Genomic DNA, 24,479 nt, shown 5'->3' on the forward strand with positions numbered 1-24,479 from the left:
ACTGAAAATAGTCTGTTAGGATATTCTGTCTCGTTTTCCTCCAATATTAGTTTTCCTGACCAATGTGACTTTTAACGACCCTATGTATGAGTATGAGGAGTAAGTATGACGATCGAACAAAGCTATTTCGACGATTTCCTACTAAATTATAGTCCCACAATATCACTGAATGAGATGATAGGTAAAATGTGCTGAACTTTATAAACAGTAACTACACTAATACAGTGAGCCGACACACCACAAGGCTTGTGCCTCTTCTAAAATTCGCGATCTTATTCAAGAAAGTGGCTATGATATATATCGTTCACACCTCGGCACAAAAATACCAGCTGGTATAAAAGCTTATTGATGTTTTTAATAAACCCGTATTCCTATATATTTATGTTTGAAGCCCAACAATTGATTTTGCATTGCCAAATGAAAGATAAATAGTCGTTCAAACAAAATTTTTCGATAGTACTTGGAAACCATTCACGTCTGTACCAAGGATGATAAGATCACTAAATCGGAGATATACTCAGGGAGATAACTCAGATTGTCCTCGGTCGCTGATCGGGCGCAGGTGAACCTAAGAAATGTTACTTAAATTTGCGCACTGAATTGCAGTAACCCTCAAGGAATTATGGGCAAGTATCTCCTAAAATACTAATACGTAAACCTGTGATGGTATATGAAAAATGAGGACGCGTTTAGTTAACGAGTGCCGTATCATAAAATCGAAATCCAGAGCAGTCAATATAACTGACATCGGAATATTTCATACAATGTCTAGTCAATGTCAGTTGAAGAGGCAGAGGCATTCACTGAGTAAACTTGCTAGCCATCCAGAAAAACTTTGTACTGGTCTTTTAGTAAATGAAATCGAAACCTTGGGTCTTATGATGTTTTCCTGAGAATACGTGATCGTAAATAAAAACGTATACAGGCTACACATTTATTTATCCTTCAAGCATAGTTTAATTTTCCACATGAAGCCCGAAGTTAACTTTTTGAGGATGCAGGAAAAAATTTCAAAGTTTCATTACCACAACTCTTAATCCTTGACACGGAATGACTAAGGTTTATAAGTTTGTTTCAGTGAACTAAGATGCGGTACTCTTCCAACTAGAAACACTTTTAAATGTGACGGTGTTTTCGTAATTAATTAGGACGATGTTAGAGATCCTTTTATCCCCTGGCTCTCTTAGCTGGGGGAGAGGGCTTTTGTGCATTTTTTCTGCATTCGTTGTTGGACTTAGTGGTGTAGTCCCGCTTCTATTTCTCCCACTAGATAGCATTTGTCCTAGAAAAGGTAACTGTGTATTACCGTCATTTCTTCCAAAACCAGATGTCATTTCTCTCAATAGGTGGCTTAGTTATGCTACTGGAAGTCTTCTTGGTGAAGTTTTTATCCATCTTCTGCCAGAATCCTGGATTAACAGTAAATGTGGCTAAATGTTAACGACACAAACCAACAATATTGTTGGCTATTTATAATTCGTAGGTGACATCGACACATTTCAGATTCCTGGATTTTGGATACTCAGTGGACTTCTGTTGTTTTTTATTATCGAGAAGTTATGTATTAATGATTCTACTGAAAAAGAGGTACGTCTTTCACTATACATATGGTGAAGTACTTCATCTTAACAATGTAAACCTATTTGCTCCTTTGTCTTACTTTTGTCTCCAAAATAAAAATGTTATTATAGTACAGTTGTGGATAATGACTCGTTCTGGGGTGAGTTTCGACATCGGCCTCTTTCTTGTAACAGCTTTCCATGTGATTCTAACCGCTGGTCTATGACGAATTTTAAGATATTTTACATTGGTACCAACTTCACTTTATTAGCATGTCGTTAGATGTTGGTGGAGGTCATACTCTTAAACCAAAGATCAGTGCCAAAAATCGGACTTCGGCAAAAAACAGACCCTTACATTTTGATCGAGACAATGTTTAGATGTGTTTGTATCACCAGAAAGATTTTCATGTGAACGTACATCCCTTCTAGTCATAACTTCAAAACCGACAGTATTTGAATACATAAACCGTGTTCAAGTTTGCTCAGTCCCTTGTCTATAGTTTTAAATTCGACTTCATTATTACAAAGCTGTCAAAATAAATGTAATAATTGAGGAAACTTACTGATTAGAACCTGTCTTCGTTTCATGTTATCTGTGGTTGTAAAAGACTGATACAACCTCAGAAGTTTGACTATGATGTGTGATGACGTAATGCTATTTAGTTTTTCTTTATCCAGTATAAACTACTATCTCCCTATTAGTCAAACAGTTCTACACATAAATTATAATTGAACACCAGTAAAAATGATCCACAGAATTACTCGTACCATTAAGAAAATCAATCTAACTATTGTTCTTTATCAGTTGTTACTTTTTAACATTATGTGTTACCAAGATCTTCCTCTGAACACCGTCAGAGACTATATTAAGAGCAGATTTACCGACAAACTATCCCCATATAAGCGAAATTATATAAAAGAAATACAAACCAATGATCGGCTTTCATGTCACGCAAATAAAACAATAAATGACACGAAGTAGAACCTACCCATCAAATGCGTTTTGATTGATTACCATTAGGGCGTAACAGTCGCGCTCCAAGACTCCTAAATCAAAGCTAGCGTGTGAACTTTGTAATATTTAAACAAGATGACCTTATGAAGAGCTAGTCAAAATAAGTATGATACTGTCCTTACTTACGCCTGTTACCCCTCGTGGAGGAGCATAGGCCGCACACTAGCATTCTTCATCCAGCTCTGTTCTGTGCAATCCTTCAGGTTCCTTTCAGTTACTATTCATCCTTTTCGTGTCTGCTTACGATTCCCGACGTAGTGTGTTCTCCGGCCTTCCTCTTTTATGTTTCCCTTTAAGATTCCAAGTTAGTGCTCACACTGTCATGTAGTTTGATGATTTCTGTAGTGTATGTACTATCCACTTCCAGAACCTTTCCCTAATTTCCTCTTCATTTGGTAGTTGGTTTTTCCTCTCCCACAGTAAGTTGTTGCTCATGGTATTCGGTCAACGGATATTGAGTATCTTGCGTTGACAACTGTTTATAAATACTTGTACCTTTTTGATGATGGTTGTGGTAGTTCTCCAAGTCTCAACTCCGTACAATAAAACGTTCTTGACGTTCGTATTGAAAATTCTGACTTTGATATTGGTTGACAGTTGTTTTAAGTTATATATGTCGTTCAACTGTAGGGATGCTGTCCTTACTTTGTCAAACCTTACCTTTACGTCCGTATCGAATCCTCCTTGTTTACCGATGATGCTGCCCAGATATGTGAAGTTTTCCACCTCTCCCAGAGTTTTTCGATCAAGTGTTGTTGGGTTGGTGTTCTTCGTGATGTATTTGAAGATCTTGGTTCTTCTCTTGTGCATGTTGAGGCCTACTGATGCAGAGGCTTCTGCTAAACTGGTTGTCTTGACCTGCATTTGTTTGTATGTATGGCATAGAAGTGTTAGGTCGTCTAGCTACATGAAGGCTTTCCATCGTATTCCGTGCTTCCCTTCAGATGTGGAGGTCTTTGTAATCCAGTATGTAGGTAAGTAGTTACGGTTTTTTAGACTATTAAGGTTATTCGTTGGGCTTGGTTATAAATTAGACAGGAGGAAACACATTCAGTATATAAATCTGTTTTGTTTTCAAGCTTTTTGTTAATGGCGTTTGTTACTACTAATTTTGGAGTAATTAACATTTTATTAAGCTCACCTTAATTAGCTAAATTAGTCGATTATCACACATGGAATATATAGTAGATAACAATTTTCTAAATTTCCCTTGTGTATAACGCAGTCAACCATAATTTTCAGTCCACAGGGAATCGATTCTGATTAATTAGAATGTTTCTAAACAGGGTTAAACAACTGGCCATTTGAGCCATAATAACCACTGCTATATGTCATTATTTCTGAGGTTTTCGGATATTCTGATCCCAGCTTTGCGTTATGACTGATATGAATTCCAATATCTTCTGGATTCTGCTTATTTTTTCCACTATTATCAAACCATGTTCGTGGTCTCGTGCAGATAATGACATGGCCTTTTATCTGAGATCTTGCTTGAAGTTATTTGTGGTGTTTGTCCTAGCTACTCTGTCAATTGGTTTCATGTGATTATTACCAAGCGTTTTTTTCACCCCCAGTTCAACTGATTGATTCAGGAAGACTAAAGTTTGCATTATTACTTTTTCAGGTCGAAGGTTATCTCAATCTTGCTGCCAATATAATTGATAACTTTACTCATGGTGTGGCTATTGCTGGAAGTTATCTTGTATCTCTTCGTGTAAGTTGACCTTTACGAAGTTTTTAGCTTTCTGTAACCTGTGCGTAAAAGTGAGAATGACGAAAAAACTTAATTTATGAACGTTTTTGGGTATGTTTATGCTCCAAGCGTCTTTAACTTCTTGCTCCAGCGATATGTACTTTTAAATATTCCTTAAAAATAAATTTCCTTTCTATCTTTTATTACAACCGAGGTAGATCATAAAACGTACATTTGTTTTTAAATGATACAACGATTGCCTTTGTGTTTTTGATCCAGATAAGAGATAGTATAGCTTCAGAGTTCATCTTCACTAGTCTCCAAACTTTTTATAAATTGTGTTGCTGCTGGACCAGTGAGTAATGAAATAATTGTCGTAAATGAGCAGCATATCATTTTCAACACAGTTAATTACGACTAATGATAGGATTTTGATTTTCCGCTTACCTGTTATATGACAACACACTATGTGACAACGGCTACTCTTGGTTTCATCTCTCGCCATTCCATCCTTCTAATATGATTGATATAAATATTCCATTCATAGTTATCTAATATGGGTATCACGATTGGGCATCAGAACTCTCACACAAATATAGAAATTTTTGATTAAACAGTTGTAATAACAAAACGTTGGTCACAGGTAAATGATGTATATTTAAAGCAGAGATAGATGGTGGTTAGCAATAGAATCCAGTTTATTTATTATTATTATTATTATTATTTATTTTACAACAAATATTGGTACAAAGCAGCACCAAAATATATATGCGTCCCACAATAACAATGAGAATATAAAGAGATAGAGATTGTAAAGTGCACATAAGAAAAAGGAGAACAATAACGAACAGAAATTAGTGTATGAGAGTGAAATAATAATAATACTGGAAAAAGTAGTTCAGTTAAGAGAAATATGATCGGGAAGAATTCCAGTTAAATAAGTTACTCCCACTTATATGAAGAAAATAAAAGAAAGTTTCGGCAGAATCGTCGCTGGTTTCTATTCTGGGCCATACCGGATAACGTCTCAAGCCACTGTGTTGCATCATCCCTAGGATCCCGACCAGGGAGTCCTGAAGGATCAACAAAAGCCAGTCTTGTACAGCTTTCTTTTATACTACAACACCATATCATACACTGACCACTTCTCCACTTATTCCAACCAGTCCCAGCGTCGGCAAATAATACACGACGTAGAACTCTCCGAGACGGGATTCGCAGAACATGTCCACACCACCGGATGTGATGCTTCAAGATAGAGACACTAACTGAATTACCGTCGCTTTGCCCAAACACGTAGTGCTGAAATTTCACATTACTAACATGGTGTTGACACTGGATGTCAGCAATCCTTCGGAGACAACGATGATTAAACACAGAGAGTCGTATAACACAATCAACTCAGAGAGGCTCGGTTTCACGAACATAGAGAAAAACTGCTCTCACCGACGCGTTGTAGATCAGACCTTTTTCAGCTACACTAACATCACGAAGGCGCCAGAGATGGCCCAGATTGGCGTAAGTACAACGCTGTTCTAACACTTGGTGGAGGGTGAAGATATGACCAATACATCCTCCACCAGAACGAAAACCAGCCTGCTTCTCGGTTTTTCAACAATCTACGAGGTACAACGAAGCCAATAGTTTGGAAGCAGTTGGAAATAGACTTATCTCCCCAGACAGTTGTTACAGAAACGACGTGATCCCTTTTTAAAGATAGGTGTGGTGTAGGTTATTTAAATCCATATAAGTAGTATATAACGGTGGTCAGGCATAGAATGTATTTCAGCAGAAGATTGATAAGGAAAGAACGGAAACGGAACGCAGTTGGTATAAAAATGCATGAACAATGAAATCTGAGACAATTGAATAATATTTACTAAAGAACAGTCAAATTTGAGACGAATGTTTGATATTTTGCAAATTAACTATTTACTGTATGGTTCTCGTTTATAGTCAAACTCGAGGTCACTTGGAGTCGACCGATGGGCTTCAATGAGTTGTAAGGAGCCTGAAGAAACCCAGTGCTTATAAGCTGGATATTTTACGAAGTCGCAAGCGACTTTACTTACCATTTTCATGGCGTTGTGCAATTACAACCAGTGCTCACCTATACTTTTCGATGAGATGGTAGTTAGCCTTAAACCTAGCTCGGTTTGATATTTAGTTGCAACAGAATCCGCAAACAATTTACTGACATCGATCCGTTTAGGATGATGAATTTGTTAACCACTGAAACGTAAAGTGAGATTCGCACAAACGAGAGAATGATCAGTTTTCAAATAGGTACTCCAAAAGGAGCTGTAGTCTCGTATACAACCACGCCAGCGGTGGCTGATCGCGTTTCTCACCGATTTCGCACTTTGATGGAACTTTCCAATCTAACAGCACATAAATGACTGTTAATTGAAATCCATCCGATCGGTGCTGCCTCAGCTCTAGCTCTTAGCGCAACACCAACAAATATGACACAGGTCCCCGGATAAACGCACGTGAAACAAGCCTTTCAAGACTACAGATGGAGAGCGAATTTGCAGTACTTTACTAGAGTCTTGAATAGGGGTCTCGGATAGACAACAGATGTCAATATTAAGACTTTCTAAAGACAGCCAACCCTATCTGTTTTTCTATCTACAATAATGTGCGAACGTTGAAGAGAGCCAGTTTGAATGGTATACCTCGTTTCAGAAAGACTTTCAGCATTCGTATTCAGTGGTAGTATTCAACTTTTGACCAGTCAGTGCCTCGAGATTATTTAGATAGGACAGGGCTCCCACCATAGGCGATCTGGTGTATAAGTTGATAAAATAAGAATACGCAAAATGAGAGTAGAAGAGAGTACATAAGTGACGTAGTGTATAAAAAAATGAAAATGAATGTGAATTGTCTGAATTTTAATTGAAGCAAGAATAGTATTTCCAGTAGTAATTGTCATTTCATTCCATTTGTATGTGGTACTGCCCTGGTGCCCAGACTGAAGCAGGTGGCTTTTTTAGGGGGGCCACACTCGGAGCCATCGACCTAAAGGTCTGACCCACAAGACAGTGGAGCAACGTCAGGAGATACAATCCTATGGTAGCCGGTGACTAACAACTGGTTCATACGCCATTTGTTCAATCAGGGTCGCGGTGCCCATGTGCACCATTGGTTTGGAATCAGGGTTTTCCGATTCCCCTCCGTATCCACCAACCCGGTTAGAGCGCCAAACATTCTCTTTTCGTCCTCCCAACTTCGTAAACAACACCCACACCCTGTAAAGACAGTGGGTACGACTTCCCTGTCAGTGGCTGTATACACGTGGTCATATGAGAACATTTTGAGAGGGAGAGCTGACTTTCTCCACCCTCGACTATCCCAGGGCATTTGGGGCCGGAACGTACGTTTCATCGTATTTGTGACTCATCAGCTGGACGAACAGTTGGATTCAAACAATCAATACAAAAATGAATTGAAATCTATTTAACTTACTATCATTTCACTCTTCGTTTTAATATATGAGTTTCTGAAATATTTCCAATTCATATGTGTATATATTTACTTAGTAAATGTCATCAGTTCAAATAAATGGCAGTATTTTATTCTGACTATCTCAGTTAGGGATTTTGACGACTACCTGCATATTAGTCCATGAAGTTCCTCATGAAATGGCTGATTTTGTAATTTTACTCCGAAGTGGGTTCAGTCGGTGGGAAGCTGCTAAAGCTCAAGTAAGTCAAGATTTTCACCAACTTTTGTAGTATCATTAAAATACAAATTTCTTATGGTTTCTCATTCGAGTTAATTATCAGTTATTCCAATTGGCTTCAGTTTGTCACTTAATTCGTTATTGACCAATGAATAGACGCTTACTCACTACAATACAAAGCATTAGTTCTAGTCTTTATTTTTTTTAAACAGTGAAGTGGATAATATCACTTACAAAAGAAAATGAATTATGAAATTGAAATGGAAACTTATTGGGCCCTTACAGCAAATGCAAAAGAGTAATTGACATGAGTTATAGTAACTGAATGAGAATTTTGTAATTTCACAAAACTTTAATATTTAGTTCTTTTACGTGAGCACCTCAAAGTTACACTCTCTTGATATTATATTCGAAATATCCTTACACTGTTTGACCAACAGGTTAACAGTCGTCCAATATCAGATCAAAATATTTGGATAAAACCAACAGAATCGCCATTACAAAACTTTAATGTGTGTAATATGTAGTTGTAAGACCTGTCAAAGTTGTTCTTTATAACATTAGATGAATAAAATTTATTATGAATTCTTAAGATTGCGATCACGTATGTTTTCAATCAAACGAATCAGAGACTAATCCAACCATCGGTTACTTGTAAACATTGTCCAATTTAGTTATAACTTACCTTTTGGAATGAATTCAAGACACAATATTTTAGTCATTAACATTCAGGAATGTATTTAAGGACTTTAATTTCAATGTTATTACTTCTGTGCTGTACCCCAGGCTTCCTAAAACGTAACTACAGTTAACTCAAAATTATTATGCGGATGATCTATTTGCAGTTACCTCGCCCAACACTGTTTTCAAACCTTAGGAGCGAGTAAAAAAACAGAGAGTAATCAAGTAATAAGATGGCGGAAGATAAAGCTAGATTTTTCCATCAAAGTAACATCATCTTACTAGTTATGACCTATTACATTTGGCCAAAGACGCCATGCGACTAGTTGCTTTAAGATGTTTCCAGCCAAACTTAATGGGGATCTTGTTCCAATTTTATTTTCTATAGTTGTGAAATAATGAAGTGTATTTTTCAATATGATACTGGGCAAATGTTGTCTTTACCCACATATTGTCACCACCAGTTAAACAAAATGTCAAGCTGTGAACCCTCTACTTTTCTCGCTATCTTTAAGTTCAAGAAATTTGTCCCGTTTTAGATTTCATCCCAGCAGGTGAATTTTAAATCTGGATGAACTAAACTGAGGTACCCAGTTAATTGACCAACCTGATCTCTGTTACTACACATGATTAAAACGTCGTCATACGTAGAGCTAAACTAAAATGACTGATACAATGAGTAGCTGTGACCATTCAGATGTTTATGCCAGTTTCTAAACAGCATAGCACAGTGAGGAAAATGGTCGTTTAGTATACCCAAAATATTTGTATTACCTTATTCAAGTTAGATATTTTAAGTCTTAGGTTCTCATAATCACTGCATATACCATAGCCAACGCCAACTTCAAATAAAAGTGGCCTTTTGGAATTTTTACGAAGATACTAAATCAGTTACTTCTATTGCTTTAAATTGGAATACATGACTCAGCTCAAAAATGCAGACCTAACTATATTCATGTTAATCTGAAATAATCCTTGTGTTAATTGTAAATCGTCAATTTAAGTGTTTATCGATATTTGCAGGATTGTGTATGTCAGATCAATACTGCTAGTCACTTAACCGAATTAAGTGTGAAGGGCTATTTTAGTCCTTCAATAAATAATTCCTGTCATTATTTCTTTCCTAACGAAAATATATCTGTGGCTCATTTTATTTTGAACTACGCTATTATAGGTAGCCGTTAGTTTCTTCAGTCCTTCCACACAAACTGTTTTAAGATTTGAGTACAAGAACATATGGGTCATTATTGAGTTTTATTAGGTTATTCTTAACAACAATTAACTTGCTAATAAATTCTTTATAAACTAACGTTTTTTGTTTCAGTTAGCTACAGCATCTGGATCTACTTTAGGTGCCATTCTAACACTTTGTGCTAATGCTTCAGTAACCGGTAAGTATTAATGCAGCCAGAATGATGTACTAAATTCCAATTATTTTAAACTTTTCTTAACTCTCAGAGATAGTTTGGAAGTAATTTGTAATTCCTCCGCACCATTTACAATTTATGATGCTTTTATACTTCATTTATTCAACAACTGCTCTACGAAAAAAATTCAATAAATTGATAAAATCAGATTTTAATCACCAACGTTTTTATGACTTTCGCTTTCCGACATGCTGAATATTTTGTTTGTCAGGATTTCGTTGAGCTTATTTTATTTTATTTTATTTGAACACATATATATTGGTACAGGAGTGCGCCAAACATATATGCGCCACACAATTTCAGTTCATTAATTGCGTGTGGGCTGCGTTACTGCCCGGGTGCCCAGACCGAAGCAGGTGGTTATCTTAGGGGGCCACACCCCAAGCCTTTGACCTAAAGGTCTAACCCACAAGGCAGTGGAGCATCGTAAGGGGATGCAGTCCCATGGTAGCCGGTGACCAACGATTGGTTCATACGCCATTTGTTCCCTCAGGATACTGGTGCCCATGTGCACCATTGGTTTGGAATCAGGTTAAAGCACCGGACATTCGCTTTTCGTCCTCTCATTTTCGTAAACAACACCCCCGCCACGAGAAGGCAGTGAGTAGGACTTCCCTGACAGAGGCTGTATACGCGCGGCCGTGTGAGAGTATTTCGAGAGGGAGGGCGAACCCACCCCGCTCTCGACCATACCAGGGCGTTTGGGGGCTTCGTTGAGCTTACTTGTTTGTAATTCTGACTCACTGAGAAAATTAGTGAACGATAACATAGGAAAGCTAGTATAATTTCTATTTTTAGTCTACTTAAATAATCATCATATTGATGAACAACTGTCTTCTCCAACTTTTCATATCTTTTAGTTGGGACTGTTTAGTAGTTTTATAATGACTAATTATTAATTCATTGTCAACTGTTTGGTAATCTGCTTCTAAAATATTCAGTAAATATTCCACTTTTTAATCCAATCACATTTTACGAGTTATATAGTTTAGAATTCTAATTCATGATACATTATTAATTAGTAGTCTATGTGTTTGGATTTAATCCACTAGATTACAACTCAGGCCTTTCTCTCCTATTCTAGTCTGAAGAGCTGATAAATATCACTGATGTTCACATTAATAGGTTTAACGTAATATCTTGCGAAGTACAAAACACCTAAAAGAACTAGACTATATAGTTGAATATATGGCCAAATGATGATATTCACAGACAACAATTTAGCAACTAGTACTGTAGTGAGCAAGAACACCAGTGGGGAGAATCGAATTTAACACGAAATTACAGGACTTGTTAATAAAATCTAACAATCATAAAGTAAATCCTTAATTTGCAAAATGTCCACCAATTGTCTCAAAATGACCCAGACTTCATTTTTCTCGCATTTTCATACAAATTCCATCCTGTTTCATCCTTTATTGTTCGATCCTCTTGTCTTTCTGCTGTCAGACTTTCTGTTCGCGACTAACATCATATACTACTTATGTCAATATAAGTAGTACACACCACGGTACCATCCGAATTCTAAAGTTCAAAACATTTCAGTGTCATTACATTAACTGAGCTGGATAGTTCAATCGTAAAAGTTTTCGTTGTCTTATTAGAAAGTACCAACTTTAAAAAAAATAAGTTTATGTTGATAACATCATAAAGTGAAGAAAATGCGAGCTTCACAATTGTACTATTTCGCTCAAAAATTACAATTCATCAAAAACTTCCTACCAACTTTGTTCACCAACTTAAGATCAAGAAATGTAATACAATATAAATTAAATCAATTATTCTTAATAATTCTACCTTGTCTTAGTCGATTCTGGACAACCAACAAAACATTCTATATAAATTACATTGAAAAAACTATCTTAAGATATTCACTTGATATTGTTTGGCTTGTATCTTCCCATTGAGGTTTAAGACTGCAATTGATCAGTCTGTTATTGGCATATGTGCATACTGTGCGTATACCTCGATATTAACTTAATTCACAAGCTATTTGTAAGCAACGATGGATAGTGGCTAGCAGTGGAATGCAGTTTGATGCGCGTTTCCTCCTATTTGGCACTCGTCAGTTGGATGTACCTGCATCTCAGAGTTGATGTTCACTCTGAGACTCGAACCCAGTACCATTCACTTCAAACGCCATCGCGTTATCTTAAGATATGCATATACATGTACAGTAAATTCATTTGTTTAATGAATTTTTATATAAATTCACAGAACATTAATGTTTGTTTAAATTGAATTAATCTGATATAAGTTTCATTTGAAATTTCTCAATTCCAATTCTATTATAAACAATATGTTTTTATGATTGTTATTGTTGATAATAATAATACTAGACTTGATTATTGCTACATATTATATACATGAATAAAATAATCTATAAAGTATATGAAGGCCATATTCAATACACTATACATATACATATATGGTCTATACCAGTTACAATGATAATAATTCATGATAAATGACGACCAAAATTAAGCATCCTTTTTAGATCGTTGGCTACAATCAGTTTATTTAAACTATGATTAGCTTAATGACACTTGATTATGTTAAATAGACTGTTGTAACTAATGTTTAGATTTACGTTGTGTAAGATAGAGAAATAGTATTATTTTATAGTTTTTATGTAAATTTAACTGTTTGTTATAAGTACGGTTTTTTAAGCAAAGTTAAATGTGCTGGCTAACAATGGTATCCAAAACACATAGTTCGTCTCATTGTGGGTTCGTCAACTGGAGGTATTTGTCAAGTTCCACACCAGGGTTCGAACCCATTATCTTTCGCTTCCAATGAACAACGTCTTATGCATTTAGCTACCGAGCCTAGATAGCCACTGGCTTGTACAATGAGTAATAATTTTAATTTAATTTGTATTGGTTGTTCTAATCTTCTCATTAATATTATGAACTGCAGTCGATCAGTCTTGATCATACTTAATGACAATATCGAGACAATCCTCAGATGATGCATATATCCCAGACGAGACCGATCTATTGCAGTCCATAGCACCAACGGGATTATTCAAATAACCGATACAAATAATTTGTGAATTCAATTATTTATAAAAATTGTATTCAAAATAATTTCAGCAATTGAAGTCTTAATAACTTCAACATTGCGTACAGCAAACTTGTTTGAACTTCTTCAGGGTAATAATCGAGCTATTTGTTCAAAGTATGACGAATATTCAGACTTATATATATTAGTGCAAATGTACGGAACTTCAAAACATTGATATTAGTTCATAGAAAGTTGGAATGTATTACCATACATTCTATATTTTTATCCTGAAAACTTGATAGAGTGACACGTGAACATATTAAAGTAGAACCTGGCACAAAGAGTGCCTATAATAAATCTGAGGTCCTGAAGTACCTAAAACTCCTGCGCACAATTTAAGCAAATATCCTTGTGCAAAAAGTAACGGCGAATTAAGAATATTTATGTAAATTATTATAGTGCAAATGAAAAAAAATAACCAAGATATATTTTAATTCATTTTTGTATTGGTTGTTTGAATCTTTTTATTGATGTTTAGGATTGCTAAACATATATTTTGTTTATCGAAAGGTACATTTTATTGTTTAACTAAACTAGTAAAGAAAGCTTCCACAGGTTCCACATTGAGTTTGAATTCAAAACATAACTGGAGTCAACTCAAAGCAACTAGTAGCATGGTATCTGTGATCGAATGTAATAGGTTATAATTCGTTAGATGATGTCACTCTGATGGAAAAATCTAGCTTTCTCTTACGCCATCTCATTATTTGACTTCTCTTTGTCTTTTCTACTCATTCTGGTGTAACAAACAACACTGTCTATGGTGATCATATAAATGTTGTACGTAAAACGTTCTCAAATCACCGAAACCAGTGTTTTAAACTACTTTCAACGTTTAAATATTGATCCCGATAAGCTGAAACACTTTTCGCTGTACCTTAGAACTATTTACCCGACGTAGTGTCCAAATTGGACCATCTCTTATGAGACAACTACATTTGAAAATCTTCAGTTTGGAGTATAGATTTCACATTCACCTAGAAGTACTTCCTGCACCAAATCTTTATAACCAAACTAACATCGCAATAATAATACAGATTAGCACAACTTTGTCTGATTTATAGTATAGAGGATTTTATTTCACTAGTCATACTATCACAATTACTTACACAACTGTTTTCAACAACGTGTTATTCAAAGATGCCCACAGGTTCCGAACTCTTTTAATCTTGTCGTAATTTGATCAACCAATTATAGTACTGAAATCAAGCAGAATAAGTGCTGTTTAATTCCCTTGTTTGCCATTTCATATTTCGATGAAATTTTCCGGAAACTTAAGGTTGGAAAGTCACTTTCATCATCACAGGTTTTAGATTTTTTAGACAACTCAACTCACTGACGCGTCCTTACTCGATCTCTGCTTATTTTTTATACATTTATATAAGCGTGATATTGTTGCTTTTCTTCTCTCAATACCGGGAAAAGTCTTCAACAGGGTATTGTTAAACAGGATGAAGGACTGCGTAGACGCCCAACTTCGTGACCAACAGGCAGGATTCCGTAAGGATAGATCGTGTACAGACCAAATCGCAACTCTACGGATCATTGTGGAACAATCAATTGAATGGAATTCATCACTCTACATCAACTTCATTGACTACGAAAAGGCATTTGATAGTGTGGACAGAACAACACTATGGAAACTTCTTCGACACTACGGCGTGCCTCAGAAGATAGTCAATATCATACAGAACTAATATGATGGATTACACTGCAAAATCGTGCATGGAGGACAGTTGACAAAGTCGTTCAAAGTGAAGACCGGTGTTAGGCAAGGTTGCTTACTCTCACCCTTTCTCTTTCTCCTGGTGATCGACTGGATCATGAAGACGTCAACGTCTGAAGGGAAGCGCGGGATACAATGGACATCTAAGATGCAGTTAAACGATCTGGACTTCGCAGATGATCTGGCCCTTCTATCCCAAACGCAGCAACAGATGCGGGTGAAGACGAACAGTGTGGCAGCAGCCTCAGCAGCAATAGGTCTCAATATACACAAAGGGAAAAGCAGGATTCTCCGATACAACACAGAATGCACCAATCCAATCACAATTGACGGAGAAGATTTGGAAGATGTAAAAACCTTTACATATTTGGGCAGCATCATTGATGAACAGGGTGGATCTGATGCAGATGTGAAGGCGCGGATCGGCAAAGCAAGAGCAGCATATTTACAACTGAGGAACATCTGGAACTCAAAGCAACTGTCAACCAACACCAAGGTCAGGTTTTTCAATACAAATGTCAAGACAGTTCTACTGTATGGGGCGGAAACCTGGAGAACTACAAAAGCCATCATCCAGAAAATACAGGTGTTTATTAACAATTGTCTACGCAAAATACTTCAGATCCATTGGCCGGACACTATTAGCAACAACGTACTGTGGGAGAGAACAAACCAGATCCCAGTGGAGGAAGAAATCAGGAAGAAGCGCTGGAAGTGGATAGGACACACATTGAGGAAGGCACCCAACTGCGTCACAAGACAAGCCCTCACATGGAATCCTGAAGGTCAAAGGAAAAGAGGAAGACCAAAGAACACATTACGCCGGGAAATGGAGATAGACATGAGAAAAATGAACAAGAATTGGATGGAACTAGAAAAGAAGGCCCAGGATAGAGTGGGTTGGAGAATGCTGGTCAGCGGCCTATGCTCCATTGGGAGTAACAGGCGTAAGTAAGTAAGATATTGTTGCTTTTGCTAACTAAATGAATGTCTCCCTAATATATATTGATGAAGCACCTTAAAATGCTTAATTTATTAGTTTTTTGAAGTATTTCAACATTTTAATAGAATATAATAACCCAATTTATATTAAGTAACTAAATAATCCTAAATAGAACAGATTTCAATGTATAATTTTTGGAAGTGTCATAGCATCTAGGTTTCATTATTGTTGATCATAAATATTTGTGTGGACTGGGTTTCTACCTGGATACCCAAAACAAAGCAGTTTGTTAATTGGTGAGCTACTTTTTATACTTCTGCCATTGAACTCAAATTTATTTTATATATGCATCAGCAAGCTTATTATAAATACTGGAAACTATAAACATTTACTACATCTGATAACTAAGACAAATAATTAAGAAGTTAAGGAAAGGCTTTTAATTTCTCCCGTATTTCTACCATAATTTGTACTTTTCCGATATATTTCATATGTACTGTACTTTGGTGATACTGATGGAAAGCATTGAAATACAGTTGTTAAGTTCTTGTCTGTGATCCAACACATTGGCTATATAATATAAACCAACTATTTTTGATAGTAATCTGATCTATCATCTAATTATACGCTAATCAATATTATCATTGTCTATATATACTTCATAATCTATTTATTTATTTGGAATTTTCCATAATGTGATTTTCTTCAACTTTACAGGCTGTACAACAAAATGGATACTTCCATTTACTGCCGGTGGCTTTCTGTACATTGCATTGGTTTCTCTTCTGCCTGATATTTTAAAAGAATTATCATTTAAGTAAGTTGTAGAAACTTTATAATTTCAACTAATGTTAATAATATATTCAAAAATGAAGAATATTTGGGCGAACAATTGTTTTCATTAACTTCATCATCAGGCTCTACAGTTATAAGTCCATAATTATAATATTTTACAAAGGCCAAAATTAAAGCATATATTAATGTATTTAATAATGTTATGTGTTAAAAATGGTGAACGTTTGCATCTGGTACGATATATTTTTACTTCAAAATTGTATTATTTGCAAATTAGAACATGTACCAGCTTGGTTGGGAAAAGGAGTTACCAAATCGATTAACAGCACCATTCTTTCTCACTTGGTAGATAGTGAAGATCATATCAAAATAGAGGAAGTGGGGAGGCCCGTGAATCTGACTCCCTTTTTAGATTGTATGGATGTTTGCTATCGCTGATTCTCGTATATCATCGTCGACTTAAATCGCGTTATCCAATAACGGAATTAAATAAGTCGAATAACGAGAATTGATTGAGAATACATATATTTCGTAAATGAAGCGAATGAAGCATAGCAAAGCAAAAATGACACGTATGGAAGATGGCCGGGAAGCCAACTCCATTTTAGTCAAGCGTTACTCAATATTTATAGTCAGACAAAATAAAGCTACAGACATGTGATTAATGGGATAAGAAGGGCACACACATATACGCTCATATAATAACAGTCTAGATTGATAAGCGAATAAATAACAAGGTCAATGTATGGCTCAAGTAAAATGAATAGAATGGGATGTCCGAAAGCTCGAATAAGGTGTATGGGCTTGGCATAATAACTGATACTACAGAAGCTCTCTCTGTTTATATCACGTTCCAAAATATCTACCTCAAGGAGCCAGATTACGACTGCTTTACATAGCCGAAGCCATCTGGATCAACTCCAGAAGATGGAATTTATGTATCCAGAAAAAATATATCCAGTCTCTTTGTTTACCTTGGCCTACCACTGGATCACCGAATACCTAGACTGAATATTGTAAACCTCTTACCCCCTTCCTTTATTTCTATTTATTTTCCTTATTATCATATTTTTTATTATCTCTATCTTCACATCCATCATTCCCAATTCGTTTATCGTAATTACCTTGATAACACCCTCCTTATTACATATTATATTCACACAACAATCTTATTATTATCAGAATGAGTTTTGTGGAGATTTTAGTAAATTTCACAGGTTGAAATCATGAGTCAGTTGAAGCTAGATCACCATTGAAAACCTGGAAGCACTGGACGGCCGTTTCGTCCTAGTATGGGACTCCAGTGCTTCCAGGTTTTCCATGGTGGTCTAGCTTCAACTGACTCATGATTTCAACCTGTGAAATCTTATTATTTATTAGAATGGGTTTTGTGGAGATTTTTAGAAATTTCACAAGTTGAAATCATGAGTCAATCTTATTATTATTATTATTATTATTATCTCAATTGACAAGATTAAATTCTTCTAGTATGCATTTTATTCACACAATTTTTTGCATTTTCAACTTTGCTATAATACTTAGTGTGACTGAACACTTTACTCCAAATCATCCTGACCTTTATTGAATGACCTTTCTAATTTGTCAAATAATACAATTTTGAAGTATATATGTCGTAACAGATGTAAACGTGGTGACATTTTTAACATATAACATTGTCAAATTCATTAATACATGCCTTATTTTGGCGTTATTAAAATATTATAATTATGGACTTATAAATGTAGAGCCTGATGATGAAGTTATTGAAAACAACTGTTCGTTTAAATATTCCTCATTTCTCAATAGTCTATAGGGATTTTTAATAATATATGCCCAATTCTCTCTTTAATGAAATTCTTCTAAGTTAGGGTTATTAAAACTTCTAATCAAAAATTATATCTTCATAATTATTCATTAGCTTTTAAGTTAAACTGTACACTCATCTAATAAAAAGTTGTGATATCTAATATATCAGCCTTTTTCTATGTTTAAACAACCCGGGTTTAACCTGTAAATAAACGGCCGTCCAGCGCTTTCAGGTCTTCAATAGTGGTCTAGTTTCAATTGATTCATGAACTATAAAATTACTAAAATCTTCACAAAACCCCTTCTGACTATAAATAAAACTCAAAGAAGTGTAGCTTATTACTTACTTACGCTTGTTACTCCTTGTGAAGGAGTATAGGCCGCTCACCAGCATTCTCCATCCAACCCTGTCCTGGGCAATCTTTTCCAGCTGTTTCCAGTTGTTATTCATCCTTTTCATATCTGATTCTATAATTAAAAGAAATTGAATAAAACAGTTATCATCAGCCCTTCTTTAATCGCTAAGTAAACCAATTTGCATATATTCTTTCTTAGAAACGTAACTAAAATAAAATGTTTACTAAATTTTTTTTTGATATTTCTTAACCTAATGCTTTATCACACTAATACTTTTGCAAACTCTCAATAGTTAAATTATTATATAAATAACTTCTTAATCATATATATAACTCATTCATTATGCCTTCTGTTATTTTTAGGGAATCAATTATTCATTTAACTCTTATGTTTTTTGGTTTAACTTCAATGGCAATTGTCTCATATGCAATGGATTGAATTGATAAATATTATGATCAGAATCAAAATAACAACAACCATGTTACATAATGAGATATACACAGATTTGTAAACAAAAAATGATCATCAATCGTTGAAAACAGAACACCTAAAAGATTATCTAATTTCTTATATCCGATTGTCATTATACCCCGTTCTCATTCTCACCTTATTTGCCTTCTCTTATTTATCCAATTAATGTATATGTATAAACATAATATGTCTTATTGTTATGATAATGATGAGAAATCTAGAAAAGATCTCTATGAAACAATTACTCTCCATCATTCATCCTCTTTTTCTCGGTTATTTCACATTTTTCTCTATTGTGAATTTCTTTCCTTTTCTATATATGGAATCTGATTTATTCATTGTTTAATCCAGTGATAATCATATACCATTATATGTCATGCACAGTTAATATAAAAGAAGCAAAATTTTCTTTTACAAAATCTTTTACTATATTAAATCTATTATTGAATATTGTACAAGTTGTGTTGTTTTAAACAGTAAACAACTAAAATTTTAATTGTGTTGTATAGTGTAATAAGCTAAACTTGGATTATTATTATTATTATTATTATTATTATTATTATTACTATTAAGCGTATATTCTTTTGATTTCAAGCCATCCAATGAGTACTTTTTATTCAATTTGACATTGACATTGATTATGTATCATCTAATTTATAATTTAATGATATTAATTAATATAAGAGTAATTATTTTTTATCATTAATTTCACATATTGATGAGTAGTAACTGCTGGAGAAGAATGAGAATGAATCGAATCATTTCTTTCTTTTTTCTTTTCTTTATGAAATCAGTTGTTTGTAGAATAACAACTTCAGTTTTTTGACTTACTCTAATCTTATCAATTTATCAGTTTTTTATAAAGTGTCAATACCTGAAAGCTTTACGATCCAAATATTGATGTTGTTGTTAACTTAGATATATATGATTTCGTTATTTTGTTTTTGTTTGTTCAGAGAAGATAAAATAAACATCATGATCCTGAATGTGTTCAATATGAATATGTGAAAAAAAAGATCCATTCAGCTTGTACAAACAATTTAACTAACCTATTGCAGCATTAATATATTTTTGTATGCTGATTAGTTGTAATCCAGGAGTTTATGAGGAAAAAAAAGAAACTCACTAAATTTCACTCTTATTCTACGCTTCATTTGCTTTCAATAAAATATATCATTTCTATTCAGTTTAGATTGATCTGTTTGATCACAATACCTAATAATATGTTTAAAAGATTATATATATATAGTAATATCCCAATGAGTAGAAAATTGCATTACTAACGTCTTGTAATTGAATGTAAATGATTTCTTCAAAATAAATTTTACTAATAACTAATTTTCAATATGACACATTTTCTAAGTACATCTTTAAATATAATCTGCTTTTGTTTGGAGGTTCGTGTTACTATCCGATTGTCTAAGCGAAAATAGATGGAATAGGGTTCTAGTCTGAGCAATGATGGATTTAAAACAGTCGACCCAGTTTTATAAAGGGTTTATATGTCAGAAAACTGACACTTGGTTATAAATAAGCTCAGTCATTTTAATACAAAATTTTAAACGGATACACTAAATTTCATTATCATTCTAATATACATCAAAATAACACTACAGGAAAATATTGATCATCATTTTACCCAATAGTAATTTCCAAAACATCGGTACAATGAATTCACTACATAGCAAAGTAGACAGATAGTTAGCATAGTTCGATGAAATTTATTGTGCCCTTAGTAATATCAAACCGAAAAATCAATGAAATTTAAAGGTTTAAAAAGTTGCTTTTTTTTCAATCTTTCTCTTAAGGACGAAAATATTGTTCAAAGGTCAACTGAATTCTCGCTTTATATTCTTACATGCATCTTGATATATACATACATATTTTTTACTATATTATCGTTTGTATTCTTATAGCATGTCACCTATCAGCTTTAAACCTTTGAAAAAAGTAAACACATTGTACCAAGTCTAATCATTGATTTGATTTCTTTTATAATGGATAAGAAAACGAGTATTTCCCGATATGTTAATGTCACGTGTGGCAACTTAGACAGATACATAATCATACTGCGTCCTAGATGCTGCGCAATAACTAACTATCTGGTTTGTATGTATAAACATTTTTAGGTTTTCTTACTAATTATATCATACAAAGGATTTTTTAACAACTGATTCAGAAAATTTTTTGTTTACCTGTAACTATCTCACTAGTCTCTGAACCTACGTTGACAACTAACTGATTGACTCTCTCAATGAGAATAGCATCACTCGAATTTCTGTTTTATTATTTACTAGGGATAACTTAGTAGGTATTTTGCACTCGTTTTACACCTCTTAAAAGTGCACCATCATTATTCGATACAGGATCGAATGCGGAACTTTCGAGTCTCGTAGTAGGCATAATGCTTTTAGATATATTACTGATTATTGTTCAGAATGGTTTCACGACTATTCAAATGGATACCTCAGAACCAAGAACAATCTCGACCAAACAACACTATTTTCTCAATGTGTCTGCTTTCGTTTTCCGTTCATCATCTTGGTAATTAATGTGGTCATAAACAAAAGCATTAATTTCACTTATTAAGCATGATACTACCCGGTATGCATGATATTTGTCCAATCTCTTTTTGACTTCAATGTTATTTCATTTTAAATGGATAATATTTTAGTAATTTATATTAGAATACATACAACTAATCGATATGGTACTGTCATCTTTGCCATTTAGTTTCATACTGATTTATCTACTTCTGGTTCAGTCAGTCAGTCAGTAACAACGTAGAACTTCGTACGTACGTACATCAGTTCGAGTTGCCACACCACATTAGCACAGAGATGCACTTGTCGATTCAAATCCCGTAGTGGTAGAGGTAGCAAGAGTATAAGCAGTAATCGGGAAGATTAGGGTTTGGAGATGTTATTTAAAGAGTATAATCCAGTGAAAGAAATTTGGAAAGAGGAAAAAAAAAGGGACATGAAGAATTCAGAAGATTAGAATTTGGGAGAACACAGAGTGTGGATGCACCTGCGCCATTGCAAACGATTTTGAGCCATGTCATTCAGGGTCTCTAACCAACGGTTGCTGTCATCTCGCGGTCCCCAACCAGGTAGTCTACACCTACCAACATGACTCAGTTCACTTGTCAGTGACTTCATGGACTTGTGCCATGTTTTGGTTTGGCCGCCCCTAGCTTTCTTCCAACCTACTCCTATACCACTGAACATAGCACGTCGAGGCAGTCGGTGGTTGGGCATACGTAATACGTGTCCAAGCCATCTCAACTGATGAAGTTTCACTACTTCATCAATTGATTTGCCATCCTTACCTAGTACCCGTTTCCTAACAACTGTGTTACTTACTCGATGGTCCCATGATATATGAGCAATGTTTCGAAGACACCTATGATCAAATACTAGTAACCTACGGATATCCTCTACTCTTACCGGCCATGTTTCACTCCCATAAAGTAGGACGGAACGAACTGCTGCGCAGTAAACACGTCCTTTGGTTGATAGACGGATATCTCGCCTACGCCATAAATGACGCAAGTTGGCAAAAGCTAGTCGAGCCTTCTGTATCCGTGCTGAGATTTCGTCACACACTAAACCACAAGGGCTGATGAGACTTCCAAGATAAGTGAAGCGGTCGACACACTCAACTACTTCACTCCCTATCACTAGTTCGGGTGTCGATGTAACCCAATCCTGAAGCAACATTTTGCATTTTGAGGGAGCGAATCGCATCCCGAACATGCTTGCATTGTTGCTTAGAGTGGCCAGAAGACTCTGCATTTTGTCAGTGTCTTCACCAAATAAAACGATGTCATCAGCATATTCTAAGTCAACAAGTGAACCTCCTGGTAGAAGTTCAACCCCTGTATATTTAGATGAGGAGAGTGTTATCTCTAAAAGTACGTCAATGACAAAGTTGAACAAGAATGGGGAGAGTGGACAGCCCTGACGAACACCACTTGAGGTGATCAATTCTGATGACAGTTCGCCATAAGCTCTCACTCGACCAGTTGTGTTCGAGTAGAGAGCCTTTATAAGGTTAATGTACTTCTGTGGTACTCCTTTCAGTGACAAACACTGCCATAGAACCTCACGATCAATCGAGTCGAATGCCGCCTTAAGGTCGAGAAATACTACCATTGTGGGGCGTCTGAATGTGTGTCTGTGTTCTAGAACCTGACGTAGTGTGAATATCTGATCTATACAACCACGTCCAGGTCGAAAACCAGCCTGGTTTTCTCTAGTCTGCTCTTCACGAGCTTTAGTTAGGCGTCGAAGTATTATTGAAGCTAATATTTTAGACACTATATTAGTCAAACTGATTCCTCTGTGATTGTCACAAGAGGACTTTTGTCCTTTCTTAAAAACTGGCACAATCAGTGATTGAGACCAGTCAGATGGGATTACGTCCAGTTCCCAAATTCTACCTAAGACCTCGGTTAATCTCATTGCTAATACTGGACCACCAACCTTAAAAATCTCAGGAGTAAACCTGTCAGGGCCTGCTGCTCTCCCTCGTTTCAGATTTCCTATGGCTTTTTCAACTTCGTAAAGGGACGGAGGACCTACATTAACTTGCCATTCAGGTTGACTAGAGATCGTGGGAAACCGAAGTGTGGCTGAAGGCCAGTTGAACTGATCCCTAAAGTGTTCTGCCCATCGATCCAATCTCCTGGATTGAGAATGAATAATATGTCCATCTTTCTCTGAGATTGTTTCGCTAACGGTCGGGTTCCTAATTCCGGTTTCCTTAACGAGTCTGAACAATTGTCTGCTATTACCTATTGCCGCTGCCTTTTCCATCTCTCTTGCTTTCGCTACCCACCACTGTTCGCGATCATTGCGTAGACTTCTTGTCAGCTTGCGCTTAAGCTGACTCCGCTCTTCATTATGTTCAGAGCCAGGTGGAATGTGTTTCCGAGCATCTATCAGTGAGATAGATGCTGCTGAGATCCAGTGTTGCTCCCTAACCTTCTGGTTTACCTTACTAGCAGATATCACTGCTGTTTCCACAGCTTTTCGGATATCATTCCATGCTGCATCGGGGTGGGCATCACATACATGGCTGCCTAACTGTTTTCCTAGTTGTTCCTGAAATATACTCTTAGCTTGACTATCATTAAGTAGGGCCCTAAGAGGTTTACTTGCAGCGTCTTTCCTACGTCCAGTAAGACGCAAGCAAATACGCGCTCGCACTAGAGCATGATCTGAATCTAGGCATGTGCTCCAGAATGA

At 35.6% G+C, this 24,479-nt stretch overlaps 1 protein-coding gene across 1 annotated transcript; it reads left to right on the forward strand.

Annotated features, from left to right (window-relative positions):
- Positions 1–1,054: 1,054 nt before the first annotated feature.
- Positions 1,055–21,407, forward strand: MS3_00005014 (uncharacterized protein). Its single transcript, XM_051213023.1, has 8 exons — positions 1,055–1,291; positions 1,328–1,420; positions 1,484–1,587; positions 4,202–4,291; positions 7,864–7,977; positions 9,961–10,027; positions 16,516–16,615; positions 19,119–21,407. The coding sequence occupies exons 1-8, from the start codon at positions 1,153–1,155 to the stop codon at positions 19,192–19,194; spliced, it is 783 nt and encodes a 260-aa protein (XP_051068959.1). The 5' UTR covers positions 1,055–1,152; the 3' UTR covers positions 19,195–21,407.
- The last annotated feature ends 3,072 nt before the right edge of the window (positions 21,408–24,479 follow it).

The sequence above is a fragment of the Schistosoma haematobium genome, chromosome 3 (genome assembly GCF_000699445.3).
Source record: "Schistosoma haematobium chromosome 3, whole genome shotgun sequence".
NCBI classification, from domain to species: Eukaryota; Metazoa; Platyhelminthes; class Trematoda; order Strigeidida; family Schistosomatidae; genus Schistosoma; species Schistosoma haematobium.